This window comes from Apteryx rowi, unplaced genomic scaffold, assembly GCF_003343035.1.
Source record: "Apteryx rowi isolate R43461 unplaced genomic scaffold, aptRow1 scaffold_71, whole genome shotgun sequence".
NCBI lineage: Eukaryota > Metazoa > Chordata > Aves > Apterygiformes > Apterygidae > Apteryx > Apteryx rowi.
In genome coordinates this window covers 588,346-608,135 of record NW_020450994.1, presented here as the reverse complement: position 1 = coordinate 608,135, position 19,790 = coordinate 588,346, and the positions used below count along the sequence as shown (strand labels likewise).

The window sequence follows — 19,790 nt, the reverse complement described above, 5'->3', positions numbered from 1 at the left end:
ATAAAGAAAGATATTTGTTTTTTCCCCCCCACAAAAAATATCTCCGAACTCTTTGATGGTTTACTTAGGTAGAAAAGTTAAGTTATTTGAGGAAGACTAAAGACCAGCATAAACTGGTAATTTCTTTTGCATGATACAGAGTTTATGCTACAGAATATGTATACAATGCATGGTAGTAAAATAAAGACAAAACATCTTTACACTTAGTTGTAGGATGAGAATTTAAATTCTAGGAAGCATGCGGATAGAATAATGTGTAGGTTTTGCTCATTTTAAGGAATGTACACAAGTTGGTGCTTGTGTGCATGTAACAGAAGTAGACATAAGTCGCTTCTTTTGTCTTCTTTAGCTCATTTTAACAGATACACTATATTTATTAAAATGGAACAGGGAAAACAGTTTGATGGACTTTTAATATTGTTCTTTTACTTAAAATACAAATAAAGTTGCTAGTTTCTGTAATTTCACCCCAATTATTATATTTATAGAAATCATTGTTTCATAACTATTACTTATCTTCATTATTGAAAGATTTGCCAGTAAACTTATGCACAGGTAGAGTTATGATTCTATCACTGCTCCCTGATATGACCGGGTTTACAACCCTACTCTGTTCCAGCATGCGCTTTTATCATCTTCTTGGCTCCTGCAGTTCTTATTTCTTGTTTTCATATTTGTAAAACAGCTATAAAGTAGATTTAACATCTTAATTTTCTCCACTGCTTTATGTTAAGTAAAGAAAAAGAAAAAAATATTTTCCAAATAATTTTAATTTTCAAGGGAAAGATCATACAATGTATTTCATTTCAACAGTATAAAAAAAGCTTTCTATTGTTAAAAAATTTGGTAGTAGCAAAAGAAACTCAATTTGTCACATTTACATTCTACAATTTGTAGATACCTTTAGATTAGCAGGAATACAGGCCACACAATCAATAATTGCAGCAGGAGATAAAACTTTCTCAGAATTTCCTTCTGAGTATTTGTTCTTCCAGAGATTCAGTGCAGACACCTGAATGTCTATTTTACAGTTCATTTTATCTGGGCTAACGGTTCTTTTATTATCTTAATCAATCAGTGAAGACGTTCTAATTTAGCCTGTAGTGATTTAAAATTCCCAACAGTAGTCTGCACCATTAGCGTTGGGCTCATAGACTGAAGTTCAACCAGGTAGCAACTAACAGCATCCAAACAAACATTTGTGAATCGTCGCCTGTAAAGAAAAACAGAATACTAAGAAGCTCCTTTTTGTTTCTGTATATTAGAATTCATCTGAAAATAGAAATTAGCAAGCCTTGAATTTTAATGAAATAAAGTATCAGCAACACATCTGTCAGCTACTTTAACTGTTTATTAGAATTAGATTTTTTTAAATCTAATGCTTGTGACTGAGACATAATGGGAAGACTAAATGAATCATTATTATTCATCTGATATTTAATATAAGTGATAATTAAAACAAGGTAGAGTAATAGGGAAGAAGTGAAATATTTAGTTGGCAAATTATCTATTAGACATCATTGACTTAATTTCTAATAAGTTAAAGTTCCCCTTTGTTCAAATATTTAAATCAGATAGCTATAAAAGACCAAAAAATGAAAACAGATGGATGTAAATGGTATACTTGAATAGGGATTTTCTTTGTGTGTATATTCTCAATAGATTCACAGAAATGTAAGGCCAGAAGAGATAAGAAGACATTGCCAATTTCTGCTCCCTTCTGCTCAGAGATAGGATAGCTCTGATTGAAGTTTGTACAGTCTATTTGCAAAAATCGGAACACTAGAGATTCCATAATATACAGGCAACTTGTCAGAGTATTTAGCTATTCTTTTAGCTAGAAATTTGTTCTAATACCAAACCTAAGTTGCTTCTTGTTGCAGATTAAGCTGAATTTTAGTCCTGCAGAGCAATTCAACACCAATTAACTAACAACAATTTGGGGTGATCTATATCCACATTTAATCTTCTCTTTTCTAGAATACCCAGAGCTTCTAGCCTGTCTCCATGAAACCTTTTTCTAAATGTCCGATTCTCACTTTTTCCCCCGGATTCCCTGAAAGTTTTCTCTACTTCTCCTTAAAGTATGTCACCAAAAATTGACAAAACACTCCAGTTTCTTATGAATCTTCAGTGGAGAAAGTTATTGTTAATGTCTTATGATGTTCCTGATAATATAACCCAAGGCAATAGAAAAGCATATCTGAAAAGTTTTACAAAATATGAACTAGCTGTGTATTAGATTCAGCATACCTAGAATTGAAGTTGCTTATAGGGAGGACTCACTGACTCTTCATGCTTACCTCAAGACTAGGCTTCAAGAGAACTAGTTTTTTCTGCTTACAATGGGACCTCTTATTCAAAATGAAACACCAGAATTGATAAAAAATATCTAAGTTTCTACCATTGAGAAGTCTCAATAATCACTGCTTGGAAAGAAATCTTAAATTCACCCAAAAGAAAAGAAGAAAACCTTAGGGGTTGCCAAAGTGCACTGCTTTAGGATACTTTTATATATTTTACAGTATGCTTCATTAGGCTATAGTTACCTCTCAAAGTGAAGTACTCTGCTTGGATCGTGTACATATCCTGATAATAATACATGAATACACTCTAAAAGGTGTAAAGGCTTTTTCATTCTGTTCCAATATGGGTCCTAAAAAAAGGAGATTCCAACGTATTAAGACGATGCATATTAAGGAGATAATTCAGAAATATATATGGTATTGACAGTCGCATACAAATTGCATGCTGTGGTAATTACTTTTTCATTGTAACAAAAATTTAATAAAGTGGGATTTTTATCTTACTATTTATTTACACCTAAGTTTTGAGTACTAAAAGATACATGAATTTAGCTCAGTTTTCCATTGCCTAACAGTCTCTCAAGTAATAGACTTTGTGAAGTTCTGAATACTCTGTAAGGGATCTGGATGGAGGAAAAAAAAAGTCAATTCTCTGCTTTATTCAGAAAGAGTGTTCTACATACCAAAAAATTAAAAACATGAATTCTTATTCTTCATGCTGATTACATCAATAGATAAGAGAAGATGCAGTAATTTAACAATTTTTATCATAAATAGGAAAGAAAAAATTAATATATTCAAGATTTGCCATTCCTTCTGATGCATAACAATTCCTACTTAATCCTAACTGTAATGAAAGGGGAGAAATCAGCTTTAGGTAAAGTAATAGGATCACCAAGATTGAAAATATTTTCCACATATTTTAGGATTAAGTGAATAAATCAACAAAAAAAGCAGCATTTAAGACTCATCAAAGCATCAAAGACTCTTAGGTCTTTGACTAAAAAGTTGATGAAAGCTATGAAGTTGATACTTTGAGGTATCACTGTTCATTATTTTAAGTTTCCTGCCAAATTAAGACTTCGATGGTAGTTGCAAATAGAATTTTATTTTATAGCTATTTTCCTTACCCGTGCTTTAAACAACTGGTCATATACTTCAAGCAGCCTTGGCAATGGCACTCCAATTTCCTGCATGGTATATGTTACAAATCCTACATCCCAGTTCAAAGTGCAAACTTGCTGCTCCAGAAACTGCACTATAAAATCTGGAGGAAAAAAGAAAAATGGATATAACAAAGAAAAGCACCTGACAGTGATTTACTAGCTCCAAGTTTGATTTATGTCTTCCACACAGTTGGCACCTTTCACCTTTGAAGCAGATGTAACAGTTTTCAGGTAACAGTTACCCCCAATTTGTGGAGGGAAAAGGGTATGTAAAATGTAGCTACCTCCAAAGATGGTTTCAAGTTAGTAGCAATGTATGAGAGACATTACTCAGACTGAGCACTCAGCACTTCTACTAGGCCACCACATTGGTAAGAAAAGTTCATTAACCTCTTCTGCTTCAGCAGCCACAAAAGAACACACTATCATTTCATTTGCCAGACTAGCCCTCTCTATCTGCAACACCAGTGCATCTTTATCAAGTTAGTGTCAGTAACAGTACTTTAATATTGTAGAAGAACATCTAATCTAATACTGTAAACGGACTTTTCCCACGTTTTTATATAATAACAAGTTTTCAGAATATTTGAGCATCTCAAAAGCAGAAAGAAGCTCCACAAGGATTCAGAGATGTCCTGAATCCTGCTTTATGAATTCACCCCTGCAGATAGCAGTAGATAATTCAGTAGGCAGACAGCAGATGAAGGTGGTTGCCTAAAGTATTATTATATGTAGGCATAAATATGCATTTTTACTTCGTACTTTGACAGACACACACATTTCTACTTTCTAACCTGTAGCCTGCACAGCTGTCCAAAAGCAACTGTTGCTGCCTTCTAAGCTTCATTTACTTGCTGTCTGGGTGAAAATTTGTAAATTCTGGATAAATCTCTAGAAAAATTCTAGGAAAAATTGCACCTGTAAAAACCATAATGGTTTTGTAGACTTTTTCTTTTTCCCTAACCTCCCTGTCTTCAGTCCCTTGTCAAAGTCACTGTAATAATGAGCAAGTATCACAATGCTTTTTTTCCTAATTTCTTAGACAAAAAGGAAAAGCAAGACCCCGCCACTCTCAGGAATAGCTTTCTCACTACTGATGATGGTTGAAATAATTTGTTGCTCCAGCTAGTGAAAAATTTAACAAATAACTAAAGTAATTATGTATCACAAGCACTGGAGGAAATAAAATTATCAATATTCTTTCCTTTTAGAAGAGAGAAACATTTCTTAGGTTGGAACCTTTTTAAAGGGGCTTGAAAGCCAAGACCCACTCATGTAATGTACATACTTGTTCACTACACAGTGCTAAACCACTTGCCTAAAGGAAAATAACGAGGTGTGCCAGCATATATCTTTCCAAGCAACACCATCTTCAGACTAAGTGCTTGCATTCTGTCAGTGGGGCTCAGAGACATGCTGTCACTTAACTCTGAAAGAGAAAAGAAATCATTAAGTAGAGAGAACTTCAAAAAAAAAGTTATACACAATTACACACTGTGGTACTTACATTTACCACTAGCACCTTAAGAAAATCTTATGCTACTCTGTTAATGCAAAGTCATCATGCGGAAGTGAAAATACCTTTCTCTCTGATATGAATGCATGTATATTCACAGGTTTTCATTTTCTTTAAGTTCCATGAAGGCTACTAAAACAAACAAACAAGCCCCAAACCACACTACCACGTAACTTGTCCCTCAAATCACCATCACTGTTGCTTGCACACTGGCAACCTCCAGCAGAAAACCCAAGAAAAACGAGGAAAAGAGAATGAATTACCCACTCATGGTAAAGGGTGAGGCAGACTAGCAGAGCTAAGCGGCTAGGCTTGTACAGCTGTGCCCAGTACTTTCCCTTTCTCTGTAGGTGGACAAAACCCTTAAGTTTCCACTGCTGTCAAGCTGGCAGCGTTACAAAAATGCTAAATTCCCTAAAGACTCTTTAGTTTTTGTCAGGATAGATTTAACATTTTTAACAGAATTTCCTAATACATGCTCTAACATATGTACAAATAATATACTTTTCTGACCTTTAGGTACCAAAACCAAGAGTATAAACATTAATGAAATAATATTTAAACAAGTTTACCAAATATATTACAGAATTTCAAGAAAAGATACATCTCACCTGGCTAGGATAGAAGTAGCACTACACAATCAGTCTTAAAAGCTTTAATTACATAATTTTCCTATCCTTATAGCTTTTACCACTCCTAGTCCATTAAGACCTACCTTTTTCAATGATTTCTTGCCAGAGAGTTTGCACCAAGATAGGATCAGAATGACCCGCACAGTGTATAATTGCAAGCTTACATTCTGAGAGCTTAAAAGGATCAGCAAATTCTCCATACAGCTGAAAGAAAAGTGACCAGGTTTGACATTTCAAAAAGGGTAGAAAGGAAATTTTCAAAAATAAAATTTATTTTGCATGGTATCCATCAGACTAAAGGTGCAACGTAAGTAATTGTTGTCAAATACTACATGAAAATCATTTTTATTGATTATGTTTCATTTCACATCTCAAATACAATCACCATTTTTATATGAAGTTCTAAATCAAGACTGGCAATTTTCTAACACAACATACCAACAAAACAAGAAAGCTAGCCATTAACTTCATTAAGAAGATAAACACATGGAAGAAATTAAAATACTAAAGATGGAAGGAATATCAAAGAACAGAAAAAGACAGTCTAGGGTAACATGCAGACATTCTGACACCAGGAATGATGAACTGTCTATTACTTTTTCTAGTAAAAACAAATACCATTCTTTGCAAATCTTCCCTCTCCTGCCCCGAAACATGTGATAAATTCACATTTAATACAGAGAAATTTCTAACCACCTTGGTTATATCCATCAGCTCTGCATCAAGCTGGGAAATTGCATCTTGCACTGAAGAATGGTGGGAATACTGACGCTGTAATGTTTCTTGTATTTGAAGCTGGATCCTCGCAACCTTGTTTAAAACAACATTTTCAAGATTGAATTAATTTAATCAAAGCTTAAGAATATATCCAAAATTAACTTCAACATAATTAAGTGTAGAAAAGTTACTTTCTTACACCTCAGAGTCTCTTATCAACTGCATAATTTGACCACCTTAGGAACAAAGCACAGAAGACTGTTTCTCAAGAATTGGTAATAAAGATGTCATACTCCAATGAGATTAAGCAAATATATTTGCACTGTAGCTTAAATAAATATTTTTTTCTTACTTCCATTTTCTCTTCTAGTTCGTGTAGGAATTCACCATCTGCAGCTATAGAGGATATGGCAGTGGAACTCTTGGCACTCAAAATGGCACGTGCGATGTATTCAAGACGCTGCTGAAGAGAAATTTCTGTGCTGCAGAAGAAATATTCGAAGTGTAAAATGGGCACCTTGTTTAATTATTTGATGGTTAGTCATACTCTAATTGGACCATGGGAATTAGCATTCATGACTTCTGATTCTACTAAATGATGCAAGACATTACCCAAGACATGCAACTCTTCTTTGTACAGGCCCAGTTCTAATATATTTCTCAACCCGCTGCTCTACAGTTACACTACTGTATTATAAAAATTCTATGCAAGAAATGACCACTTAATATTCTGTAGTTATATTAGCTTGCAATATATTTCCTGTCATATAATACATAAAACATTTCATTTTTTCAGTAATTCCCTGGATTAAAAGCTAACACACTATATTCATTTAAAAATCTTTCAGCAAGTCTTCTTGGGCATTGGCGCTTTCTTGTCCTTGGTCTTTATCCTTGTCTTTTCTTAAAATATCTACACATTAGGTTTCAATTTTGTTTTATTTTTCCATTACCTCAATATGAGCAATAAATAACACATGATCCATACCTATGCAGGTCAGCCAACTTAGCCAAGACTCTGGCTGCATTACTAAAATTTCTGTTCTTTTCAAAGTATCTCCACAGTAAATCCATATAACGGACTTTGTTTTGGTCAATCTTAGTCATCCGCACAAGGTAGGGTTCCAAGAAGGGAGCAGTCACCTGCAAAGGTTATACAAACAACATTTATATTCTTGTTCTCTCTTCCTTTTTAAAGCATCAGCATTTTTATAATCAACTCTTCTAGCCCAATGGAAGCATCCAAGAAATTATTTTCTTGAATAGACATGACCTCACCTGTAGGAGTTTGTCAGCCAAATCAACTTGTATCAACCAGTTGTAAAGTGCAATACTAAACAGTTCATCTGTTGAACGTTGAGCCAGCTTTAGCATTTGTTCAAACTAAGGGAAGAAAAGCCCAAAGCTATTACTCCAGAAATGGTCACATTTCACAGACAGCTCACTGCTCTCATTCTTGTGCTACCAAGCATTGAATATGTATTTAACAATATTTATGTTCATGTTATTTGTATGTTATTTGCATATCATCATTTTTATGAATATTCCTTAGACAACAATTTATGCCAAATCTTGACTTTTATCAACTTTGCCAAACTATTCCTTAATTTATTTATTTTTTTAAGTAATAAATTCCACAGCCCTCAAATCACAACATTTTCTGGAGCGCAGTCAGAGTTTTTTTGCAAGTTTCTTACATGGTGTCCTGCTTCTTCATTGCTTAGCATGTTGGGGTCAGAGGATAGCACTGGAGGACCCGGCTTTTTGGGTACACTGGGAGATTGAGGAGCAGCTTTACTCTGATTCACTAACTCCTGAAGGGTGTCAGTGATACACTTGTAGCTGTTTAGTCTGCAAATAGTGCAAAAAGAAAATAAAAGCCTCACAATTTACATTGCAACCATGTATGAAATACTTTTGTCAAATTTTATTACTGTATGCTTTTGGAAACATAGTTACTAAATAAAAAAAACATAAATCATTGTTAGCTAGTTGATACTATCTAGTTTGTTCTGGATCTTGCAGAGTTTATTTACAAATTTATAGTAATTCTATTTCTGTAATGTTCAGATCATAATGTTTTCTGCATCTGTGGTTCTAACATCAGTTTATGCTTTGTTCCAAATGAAGTTGGTGCAGTACTAATGATAATCAAGGACTGCACACTGGGGAAAAGCATCTACCTTCCCTAAAGGAGCTACTTTTCCAGTTTCTTTAAGTAATGCTAACAAGGTATTCTGAAAACTTGCCTCTCTTGAAAAGCTTGGAGTCCAACAACATCCTCTTCTGGTTCTCCATTTTTGTAGAAATGCAGGCCAAGACCTTGGGGATCTTTCTTTTCAGCAGCAGTAAGAGAGAGTTCTACCACTCCCTCATAGAAACGCACTAGAAATAAAAACAAATAACATGGTTCATTATTGTATTAAATCTATGACAAAATGGTAAGTGACATCAAATACTTCCCATGTTAGCAGACAAGGGAAATGAACATTAGTTCCTCTAGTCTGTATCTTATGAAGGTTTATGCCTGTGTCTAGCCTGTAGGGTTAAGTCTGAAGTTACATATTTGAAGAACGCAGGCTGAAATCTTGACTCATACAACAGTTACAGCTACAGTTAAAACATGCACTAGCTTCCTCTATCCGAAACAGTGATTCAGAACCATCTCTCAAACAGCATGTTTGGTATAAAATCTCATCTGCAAGAGCACAGTCATCTGCTCTCTGCTTGCACACAGCCCAAGTGTTTTGCTAAATACATTTTTACCACGTATCTGAAACAAATGGACACTACACAGAATAAAGGGGATCAGAATATTTCTATACAGAAAAAATGTTTTTTAATTTGCTGGTGAAATCTAGAAAGGTTTTAAACAAGAAGAAGATGACATTGTTATTGAGAGTAATTAAGAAACTGTTTATGGCAAAAGATCACTACAAAATGAGTAAAAAATAAACAAAACAACCCCCCCCAAAATAGAAGAAAAAACAAGATGGCATGAAAGGATACCACAGAAACTATTTAGCAGAACACCACCACTGATCATCTCCTACCTTGCCTGTATTGTGCACAAACATTGGCAAGGTCTAACTGATTGCTGATCTTTTGGTACTCCTTAAGTGACTCTCTTAGCATCTTCTCTTTTTCCACTTTGCTTTGAGCCTGTCGAGACCGCTGAAGCAGTTCATTTGCCTATAGACAAACAACAGGAAATAAGAAATCATTCACATGAACGCAGCATGAATAGATCATAAATACTGCTAGCATAACAACTCATCATCTCACAAACTTCAAAGCTGAAAAACTACAAACATCATCATCTCAAAACATCTGGTCTTGTCATTTGATAATACCATGTTTTCAGCAGAAAGACTGTACACCTGCAGTAGAGAGAAGGGTTTTCTAGTGTGGATTCCTGTGAAGACAAGGCTTAAACAACCAACTGGTGCACATTTGTCTTTTCCCTGTTCTCCCCTCACCAATAACTTTTACCAAATTTATCTGAACACTTTCAAAGAGTGAAGATCTTGAAGACAATTATGTTTCTACAGATTCCAAGAAAGTAGGCAATGGGTAGAAAACAAGAGACCATGCTGAGGAAAGGCTGTATTGAGATCCCATTTTATCAGTGTCAGGAAGACACACTGCTTTATTAGACATCACATTGGAGATAGATACTTTACGAACAGTCCAAACCACTGCAAAAGCCACAAATCAGAGCTCACATCATCTTCAGAATTAATCAACTACAAGACACAAATATGTAGCAGACCAGCCTTCGTTAGTTCTTGTGCTCATGAAACTGCTTGAGCATAGTGATTTACAAGCTGCCCAAGTTATCTCATCTGAATGTGTTCTAATGCTGTGTTTTGTCACTGTAAAATCTGCAAGTGACCTTACCTTGGAGCAGACAGCATCATCAGTGCTATAGAGAAGAGGACAAATATCTTGCAAATGGGCACTGATGCCATCCACAGCAGCGTTATCTCTGATATAACAGTTTATGAGGGAAGCAATGAGTGCTCCAGTCAACTCTCGGTCTCTAATTACCAAGTCTTTGAAAGCAGTAATCTTTAGATGTTCTTGAAGTTCCTAAGGACAAAATTTTATTAGTTTACTGAAGTTGTTACTTTACTGGGAAAGTGAAAATGTTACAGCAGCAAAGTTAACTGTTTAAATAAAACTTACAAAATGTTCACGACTGAAACAGCACAGAAATACACTACTTTAAATACATGTTAAATAGCGAAATGGAAAATATTAGAGAAGAATGACCTATCAATTAAGGCACTAGACCTTGGGATACCAAAGGCCAGTGGGAACTCTATAAAACTTCCTCTGTGACCTTCTCTAGGTGTTACTTTTGCTTCTGTTCTTTATATATAAAAATAGAATTAGTAGTTCCTCCCTATTTCCCTTAGCACTGTCAGGATGAATACATTAAAAACTGACATGCTGATTTTACAATAATAGAAACTTTCCGAGTATGGTTACATATGAACACAAGACGGATACAGAAAAAGAGTGGATTTAAAAGAAGTTTATCATGTTTGCACTCTTCTGCTTTTTTATGTTATGTTACATCAAATGCTATTCATTTTTTCTAAACTATTAGGACTATTAGTTCACATGGAGTTGCCCGTACTGTCTATGGATGACCAGCACCTTAGGATGAAAATATTACAAAACCCCTACAACTACTGAAGTGAGAGGAAAAGGTTCTATTCATTAAACATTTAGTTAACTGTTGTCCAACGCAAGAAAAAAAGCTGCCTGTGTTAGAAATTCCCTGAAGTGAGGGTGTGAAGAGATTCAACTTCTGTGCATTTATGAAGTATAAGAATTGCTCTTTCTAGCGATAAAGAATACAACTGTTCAAATAACCATTTCTGCTTTCTGCTAGCACAAAATGCTTGATATTCAAATTTACAGATTCTTCCGGGACTGGCTGCTAAACCAGCATTAGCAGAGGGTACACAGTAGTAGCACCCATAGTTTCCGAAGTTTCCTTACCGACATTCTGCTGCTTATGCAAAAGTGCAAGGATTTGAAGTCTCTGTGCTACCCTATTGCTTTCCACTATTAAATCTTTACAAATATTAAGGTGAAGAGCGAATTCCTCTAGGCTGGATGACATTGTTCTGTTGTTCTTAGTATGCACTTTGCAGAATGTGCTCAAAATGATACAAAACCCATAGTAATTTACAAAACAAATTCATTATTAGCTGTCAGTAAGATTAAATCCATCATTAGTGACATTTCCAATTTGCTAAAATTGGGTGACAAGATCAACACTATATGTTAGAGTCTCTTAAAAATAAATACATGCAACCTGAAGAAAAATCTGTATGTGGTTTAAAATTTATAATACGCTTCTCAGTGAATTAAACTAACACTCCCTTGAAAATATCTAAGCAGCAAAAGAAATTCAGACCTGTTAAATATGAACAAACATAAAACAGATGATTCATATCGTACCTTCTGAAGCTCACCTACGACAACATTGAATTGGTGCTCACACAGCAATTTCCACAAAGCTAAGGCCTGGCAAGTTTTGCGAACAAGCTGCTGGATGCCTTGAAGTGAGGTCTTCTCAGTTAGTTGTGCCTCAGCTGAAAAAGCAAATAGATTGCCAGTAATTAACTTTATGTTCTACATGTTCTACTTGATGTTACTTATTGTTATACATAACTTGACATTAACTTGTCGATTTCTGAGGTTTTACAAAAACATTTTTAATTTTTAATGATTTTTTTTTCCTCTTCTACTCTTGATTAGTGCTGTCTGTCTCTCTTTGGAGGAATCTGCCATGTTAACTTTTCCCCAAAACAAATACTATCTGCTAACTTTTATTTCAAAGTATGTAACACAAGAGGAGCCCTTTCTGAAAAAGAAGTATGGCTTCACGTGAGCACATTGGATTTACATAACCAGACTTAAATTTTGACTAGAGACTTGTATTTATCATAAGTATTTATTATAAATATAGAATAAATAAAAATAAATACATATATATATTCCCTTCTTGTTTGATTACTTGTGTCTGCTTTTAGAAAGAGCATTTATAACCACATTTTTGGTCAACACTTTCTACACTTCTATAACCACATTTTTGGTCAACACTTTCTACACTTCTNGTCAACACTTTCTACACTTCTTCTTTTTTTTTTTTTTTTTTTTTTAAACCCTGAATTTTAAAGACAAGACCACACTGAAAACTAGCAACATTTAAATCTGGTAAGATGTATTCTATTCACTAAAAGAATATAGCAGACATACTTATTACCTGGGTGGAACATAATTGCGATGTCTAACAATTTGTGTCTTTAACTTTTGAGTGCTTGCATTTCAGAAGTGAAGCAACAGATAATTATACTGTGTCATCTAGCAGTCCAAATGGAGTTTGAAATGACTTATTGGCTTTGGAAAGCACAAAAATGAAAAATAAAATGATCAAATGTCTACTGAATTCTACAATTTCTTTTTTTAAATTTACATTCACACTGTTGGAAACAAGTAGTGCAACAAAAGAAGTAGAAATGAAAAAGCAGGATGATACACACATGGACCACGAGCATCTTTAATTCTGTGTACATTTCAGCAACCCTTCTTACTAATTTGTCTGCACATGCTGGGCAAAAGCCACACTACAGGAGGACATGAGTTTAAATGGGCTGCATGACAGGACTTCGATTTCAGTTTGACTGGACTTCAGTGACTGGACTTCTGCAACTTGCATTACATGCCTTCTTTTTATAGGGGAACATACTCGCTTGTCTCACAAATGAATTTCTTAACAAATGGTATCCTGAAAATATAAATGGTATACAGCTACTAAGTATTGTAATAAGCTAATAAAACAACCTTATGGAATGATAAGGAAAATATTAGGAACAAAAAAAGAAGACAAGTGCAAAGCAACTTCTGGTTTCTATTGCAAGATTATCTGAATGTGAAAAACAGGATAAAGAGGGCACGTATCCATACAGAATTGTAATTGATGTCTTTGTATGAGAGAAAGAAGTTAAAAAACGCTTTAAGGTTTAAGCCATTTTATATTTTAGCTTAACAAATGGAAAGATAAAACTTATATTTTCCAGTGGCTCAGGGCCACTGGATGTTACTGCACTGAAAGCTGGATACTCTTCACAGAGACGTTCTCCTTTGTGAAGTGCTTTAATCAGTTGCAATGCTAAAGCTTTCAGTATCGAACTGAAAGGTAACACCTGCATAGTGTAACAAATGAAGTCTCTTGCTATAGTCAGCCTAAAGACTGGAATATTCCTCTCTCTAGATTTGAGTTTTCATTCTGGGTACATCATCTCCAGTATAATTACAAGTAAATAACTTCTTCAAATCAGTGTAACTGCAGAAACACTGATCCTGATGGAACAGCATGAAAGAAAAAGAAAGACATTAGCAAAGTTTGTTTCCAGCCTGTAGTGCTCTTTCTGAAGAACTAATTTCCAAGTATGGCATATTGACAAATGCCAAATTTGTATCATTTAGGGTTTTTAATAGGAGAAGTGAGGGAATTCAACACCTGGATGTACCATTCCCTGATACTTCTTGTTCAAAGGTACTTGCATACCATGAAATTTCCTCTGAAGTTCTTGTTGCACTTGCTGAGAACTTCCACCATCAGGTCGCATGAACCCCAGGAGCCTCTGCTGCAGATTAGCTGGTGTGCTGAAACTGTAATTCCAAAATAGAGAGAGAGACTAATATGATTAAAAACACTGAATATTTTAAAGATGAAGTCTAACAGCTCAGTTTTAGCAGTTGCATAGTTCAAGCTGGAGATCATACGTACACTGCAACTCAGTGAACACCGATACGCATAGGTCAATTTTTCAAAAGATGGACATTACACACCATTTGTAAATTTAACACAGTCAATAATACCTTGGGTTTCCAAGGGCTCCTACTGTAGCAAACTGTGAATTTCTATCCAGAAATTCTTGTAAACCTTTTAGTTCTTGTAGTATACATTCCAGCACATGGGATGGAACACTGCTTTCTACCTGCAACAGAAAGCAACTTCTTCATAGAAAGGTCACAGTTTTAAACTAAAATCACCAAAAAGCAAAAAGCAAAAAGGGTACTACAAATAAATGGCCTAATAGTAATAATATCACTAGAACACCACACTGATTATTCAAAGCCTATTGGGGAAGGGACCTAACACACATGCAGTCCTCTGAAGATACATGGTGATATCAAAAGTACTTTCTTTTGACCCTCTGATAACCAAATCACTTACGTTTTACCATTTCCAACTCAGGAGTACAATAAGGATTGAGCATTGTTATGACACAGAGTATAACTGTCAGGGACTTCCAGAGTTTCTGAGAGTTACCTTACAATGTGAGGAGGAAAGCTTAGGTAAAAGTTACTTTGCATTGCTGAAATTACTCACTTCAGGATTCTATTAATATCCAAACCCAGAAGACATATTTTGTTCAGATCGCAGGTAAAAGTGAAATGCGTACATGTTAGTCAGGAAGATGCTGGAAAATTATTTGATGTCCTTAAAAAACTTCAGTGTTTATCCTAATCCACTAAAGCATTTCAGGCTTTGACAGGAGTGGGTATGTAGAAATGAAGGATCAGTACAATCACTAAACACTGAAAAAATTGGCCATTGCCAATTGATGACACAGATAATAAATTACAGTTAGATTTCTTAAAAATAACATTCAAAATCATAACTTAAAGTGATTTCACAACCTACAATTACTCCTTGATTAAGTTAAGAGTGCAGCACTTAAACACAATCAAGAAAACATTCAAATTACAATTGGGTTTTTTTTCCTTATCAGTTTATGATAGGGAAAAGAAGTGTAAAAGGGCTTGAGGGAAATACCACGGAGAAATTAAAAAAACAAAAACAAAATAATTTTTTACTTACTGCAACAACTTCTCGATTGCCACTTTTGAAAACTCGCTCCACAACTATGCTGCCATCCCAAATATTTCTGCAACATAAAACAGTACAGTGTTACAAGCCAAATAAAGTGAGTATTTTGGGGAGTCTTTTACACATAATTTCTTAGGAAAAATTAGCAATATTTTTGGCTTCAAGATCTCTAACATAAGGATTTAATTTGGACAAAAATTAGTCATTCAAAAAAAAAATCATAAAACATTACCATGATACATTTCTGAATGGTACAGGTATAGAATATACAAAATAATAAAATTTCAAATTTAGACCTTTAATCAAACCATGTTTGATGTTCTCAAATATTTTATATATGGGTCAATATTAATCTCCCAAAATATAATGTAGGCAAACAAGTGTCAAAACAAGTATTTATTTTCCAGTCAGCATACAGAGACCCAACCAGCATATACAGAACCCTGTTCTTGGTTGGAATATTTAGCAACAGATGACCCAAGAGCAAAGTAACAGATCCTCTTTAGTCTGACTTCATTGTTCTGACCTGAACATGTTATTCAAAGCTCCTTTGCCTTTTAAGACAGGATTTTGACCCTCTAAGTCTTTCTGCAATTCTGTTTCAACTTTGAATAGGAATTGGAAACAGAGAACTTTCACAGGACTGAAATATAAAAGAGCAGTTTTTAGAGTTGTGTACACCCAATTATAGGATCAATTTTTAAGTAACTTTCCTATCCTACCTATTCACAGGACATAGTATTAGCAGAGTTGAAAAGAGAAGATACTATCATCAACAGGTACTTCGTAAACACAGAAGAAAGGAAACACACTTTATTAATCTCAATTTCAAGCATTATTAAGATAGAATTCAGTACCTATAAGCATTAGGGGACAGAAAAGCTATGAAGCAAATTGAGTGATGGAATCTCTTGTACATGAACAACTCACCCTATAATCCGGGCAAAGTATATGCAGATGCCATTGTGCCTTCCAGAAAATACTATCTCTGGACCCATCATACCACTAATGGATGTACCAGGGTGAGACACGGAATTCCCAGAAGCAAACATGGGGGTTGACATGCTAGGAGGTTGTAAACCTAGGATAATGGAAGTCAAATATTACTCTGATTATTTTGGATGCAAATAAAAAAGCCTATCGGAAAAAATTCTCCATTCCTCCAGCAGAGGAAAAGTAGTAGTTACCTTGTCCGGGTGTTGTCAAAAAGCTAGGATTAGGATACGGACTATCAACAGTCAAGGGGGAACCTAAAAAGGAAAGAAAAAAAAAAGCAAGCTTGTTTAAAAAAAAAAAAAGACCCCCCCCCAAACTCCACAATGCCAAAAATCCTTGTGCAAAAGCAGCAAAGTTGTCAAATCACGTGCTTTAAAGTTAAAAAACACAGAATTTAGTAAGTATACAGGACCCTTCTGCAAATCCATTCCAATAGCTTTTAATTATAGTTAAATAGAAAATTGCACTCATTTCTGCAGGACCCAACACACCTTAAGTGAAACAAATAAATATGATTCTTTCAACAGCAGTTATTAAGCATTTTTTCTTTTCAGTGTTCACATGTTATTTACTGCATGCCTACCAATCCCTAAACTGAATATAAATACTGTCTGCATGTTTTTTCTTGTTGTCTTCTGACTTCTGTTCCTGATATGGGCATCTGCTCCCAAAGCACTCAGTCTTTAGTGACTTAGATGTTTTCAAAGGTCTGCTTTTACCTTCCAAATATTTGATTGAAAGAAACTCACATTACTACTCTTATTTTTACATGGGGCAGTTGGACACACATTACAGCAACACTGCTAACTTGGGCCGTTCAGTCTGAGATGTCTGTTTTTCCCCAAGTGAGCCCAGAACAGAACTGTCCATGACCTCAGATTCAGCTGTGAATATTCAGCCCTTCTGTAAATTGAGTATGAATACCTAAATTAAGACCCCAAAATATGAGAAATGTGGTGACCTACAAAAATGTCTGTGTGCCTTATTCGGCAACATGTAAGATTACATATCATGAAAAGGGCAGGAAAACTGCCATTCTGAAAAACTGGCTTGTATAAAAGAATCAGTTTTTGCTGTATTCACTATAGTTCTTTCAAATTTTTTTATCCATTGAGCCATATGTGTGGCAAACTCCTTCACTAAACAATCCCAATTCATTCCCAGAGCATTCTCCTGTGTGCCAAGCAAAGCACGGTCTTGCAGAAAAGCAGCATGCAAATGCATGATTAGACTTTCAACAGTGAATACACATGAGCGGACTAAGTTCAAGGTGCCTGGCCTTACAATACTAACATTATTGTAATGTAGCTTCACATGCAAAGTCTCAAGGTGTTTTAAACAGACAGAAAAAACATTCTGTCAGATAGCACCATTCTGACCCACGACATGGGTCATCCAAAGTATCAGAATCTTAATTTCACATGACAGTTCTCTACCCTTTGAGCAAATGGAGTGAGCAGTTGCAGAACGGTGCCATCTTCTATACGGACCTGTCACTGAAGCAGAATGGAAACATGCGCTTTGATACTTGGTTTCAAAGATGCATAAGACATCAAAGGAACATTTAGACTTGGGGAAAAATACTTTTACTTTTAAAAGGAGTCAACTCTAGATTAGAGAGCTTTCTATCATTTCCCCCACAACTTTCACTCTCATTCTGCTCCTACCACCTGTTATCTCCACATCTGCTCTCCTCCCTGACTCCTGCTTAGTTTCATGCTCTTATGCCTTGCCTCAGCTCCCACTCACATCGCTATTATCCCATAGGATAAGGCTTGGCAAGTGAAATCATTGATGCATTAAAAATAGCTACATTTAGTGCCTTTAACACTAGTTAAGAATTCTAAAAAAGTGGGGCAACTGCTTTTCCAAGACTTCATCCCAGTTCAGTTCTCCAATATGAATTTGGATGTGCATCAAAAACAGTATGGAAAAGGAATTTCTTTGCACTCAAGGCAACCAAGTTTTCCCCCAAGTGCTATGTAAAGTTTAATGTCATGTATCAGTTAAGTGCAAAGGAAAGTGTAAAGGATCTTGGAAATTAACTAAATAATCCTTGATAAAAAAGTAAAATTTAATTCAGCAATTTAATCAGAGTTCCAAATTTATCATTATTAGTATCTTTTTAAAAACTGGTAAGATCTATTATGAAATGAATGATACATGCTAAGGGACAATTTCCTGAAGTAACTGTAGAAGGCTGCATAAAATCTAAGTGGATCTGGACAACATGGAAAGGCCTCCACTCTAACAACCGCAAGATTCTGAGGAGAAAGACTAGGTACCATTCTAGTTTTTACATAGCACTGAAGACCTGAGTAGAAAACAAGTGTTAGAGCTTGAACTTTTAAAGGGAGAAATGACTAAAGTCCAAACAATTAATTCATTTCTTGATCCAAATTCCTTTTTTCCTCACGTGAGCAATATCTGCAGAAGTATGACAATGACATTGTAAGAAGATATTTTGTTAACAGCCACACAACAAGCAATTAAACTTCGTAAAGTAAGAATTATGGTATTGATAAATTGTTCTCTTGCTGAAGTACCTTTGGCAGCAAGAAATGGTTACCTTCTTCACATAATCTAAACAGGTTATGTGCAACATCTGGACATATTTTGAGATCATTATCACCCTCTCACTAAATCCAAAATTCACTCAGCAGAAATAGGAAATTCCTGTAATTAGTTAGCCAGTGAGAGAAGAAATACCCCAGAATGGACTGTTTCAAACAAAAGGACCACTGGTACTTATGAGAAGTCAAAGTACGACATATTTAAGGAAAAATAAAACACTAAAACCCCTGATATTCTTGATACTCACCAGCAGGAACAGGAGAACCCAGAAGAGGTCCTACATTGCTTGGAGGGGGCAGAGCTGATGGAAATCTCATTTGTGCCTCTCCACCATACCTAAAGTTCACACGCAAAAACAAAAATTCCTCATACTTCATACACAGCCCATTTAATTTTTATGTCTTACAGAATTAATTGCAATTCTGAGGTTCTTTTGGAATGGAAAAAAAGTCAACATAACTTTTCAGAAATACTTATTTGTGACTGCTTGGCATTCATTTTAGCACAAGAGAGAAAACTAATGCAATACATGTTAAATGTAAAGCATTAACATATGCAATTTCAAAGGTAAGTTAGATCAACAACTTGAAGTGACTTATCAAACAAGTCACTTTCTTTATAGATATTTTAAATTCTGTGATGATATGCTCAGACTTTAAAGAGAGATTTACCAATTCTCAAAATTAGGCTTATATTTTAGTTTCTTTTCAAGGTTTTTCTGTACAGGAACTTGGAGAGAAGCATACAGTCAAAACAACCCAAGCTTATGCTTCCATGGCCCACAAGTACTTTCTAGCCATCTCTCTCCTACTAGCTCCTACATGGGCTAGTAATCTTCACTGTATCTCCCTTTGCTAACATCCATTTCTCCAGAGTTATCACCCATGTTTTCTCCCAAATGGCCTCATGTAATTCAGTTTAACAATGAGCAAGTATTCACAGCTTACAGAGGAGAGCTGACTT

General features: G+C 35.1%; 1 protein-coding gene across 2 annotated transcripts in view; it reads right to left on the bottom strand.

Moving 5' to 3' along the window:
* Window positions 1-394: 394 nt before the first annotated feature.
* The window catches only part of NUP155 (nucleoporin 155), a 34,282-nt gene continuing 14,886 nt past the window's right edge, over window positions 395-19,790 (bottom strand). For both annotated transcript variants that reach the window (XM_026087201.1, XM_026087202.1), the window contains exons 15-34: window positions 19,075-19,163; window positions 16,445-16,507; window positions 16,188-16,338; window positions 15,249-15,315; window positions 14,243-14,361; window positions 13,929-14,032; window positions 11,816-11,949; window positions 10,238-10,429; window positions 9,391-9,529; window positions 8,587-8,722; window positions 8,035-8,188; window positions 7,616-7,720; window positions 7,326-7,480; window positions 6,690-6,819; window positions 6,317-6,430; window positions 5,704-5,824; window positions 4,791-4,901; window positions 3,437-3,573; window positions 2,550-2,656; window positions 395-1,213 (exon numbers count right to left, since the gene is read on the bottom strand). In XM_026087201.1, the coding sequence (XP_025942986.1) occupies window positions 1,075-1,213; window positions 2,550-2,656; window positions 3,437-3,573; window positions 4,791-4,901; window positions 5,704-5,824; window positions 6,317-6,430; window positions 6,690-6,819; window positions 7,326-7,480; window positions 7,616-7,720; window positions 8,035-8,188; window positions 8,587-8,722; window positions 9,391-9,529; window positions 10,238-10,429; window positions 11,816-11,949; window positions 13,929-14,032; window positions 14,243-14,361; window positions 15,249-15,315; window positions 16,188-16,338; window positions 16,445-16,507; window positions 19,075-19,163 (2,467 nt within the window). In that variant the 3' untranslated portion in view covers window positions 395-1,074. The remainder of the gene's footprint in view (window positions 1,214-2,549; window positions 2,657-3,436; window positions 3,574-4,790; window positions 4,902-5,703; window positions 5,825-6,316; window positions 6,431-6,689; window positions 6,820-7,325; window positions 7,481-7,615; window positions 7,721-8,034; window positions 8,189-8,586; window positions 8,723-9,390; window positions 9,530-10,237; window positions 10,430-11,815; window positions 11,950-13,928; window positions 14,033-14,242; window positions 14,362-15,248; window positions 15,316-16,187; window positions 16,339-16,444; window positions 16,508-19,074; window positions 19,164-19,790) is intronic.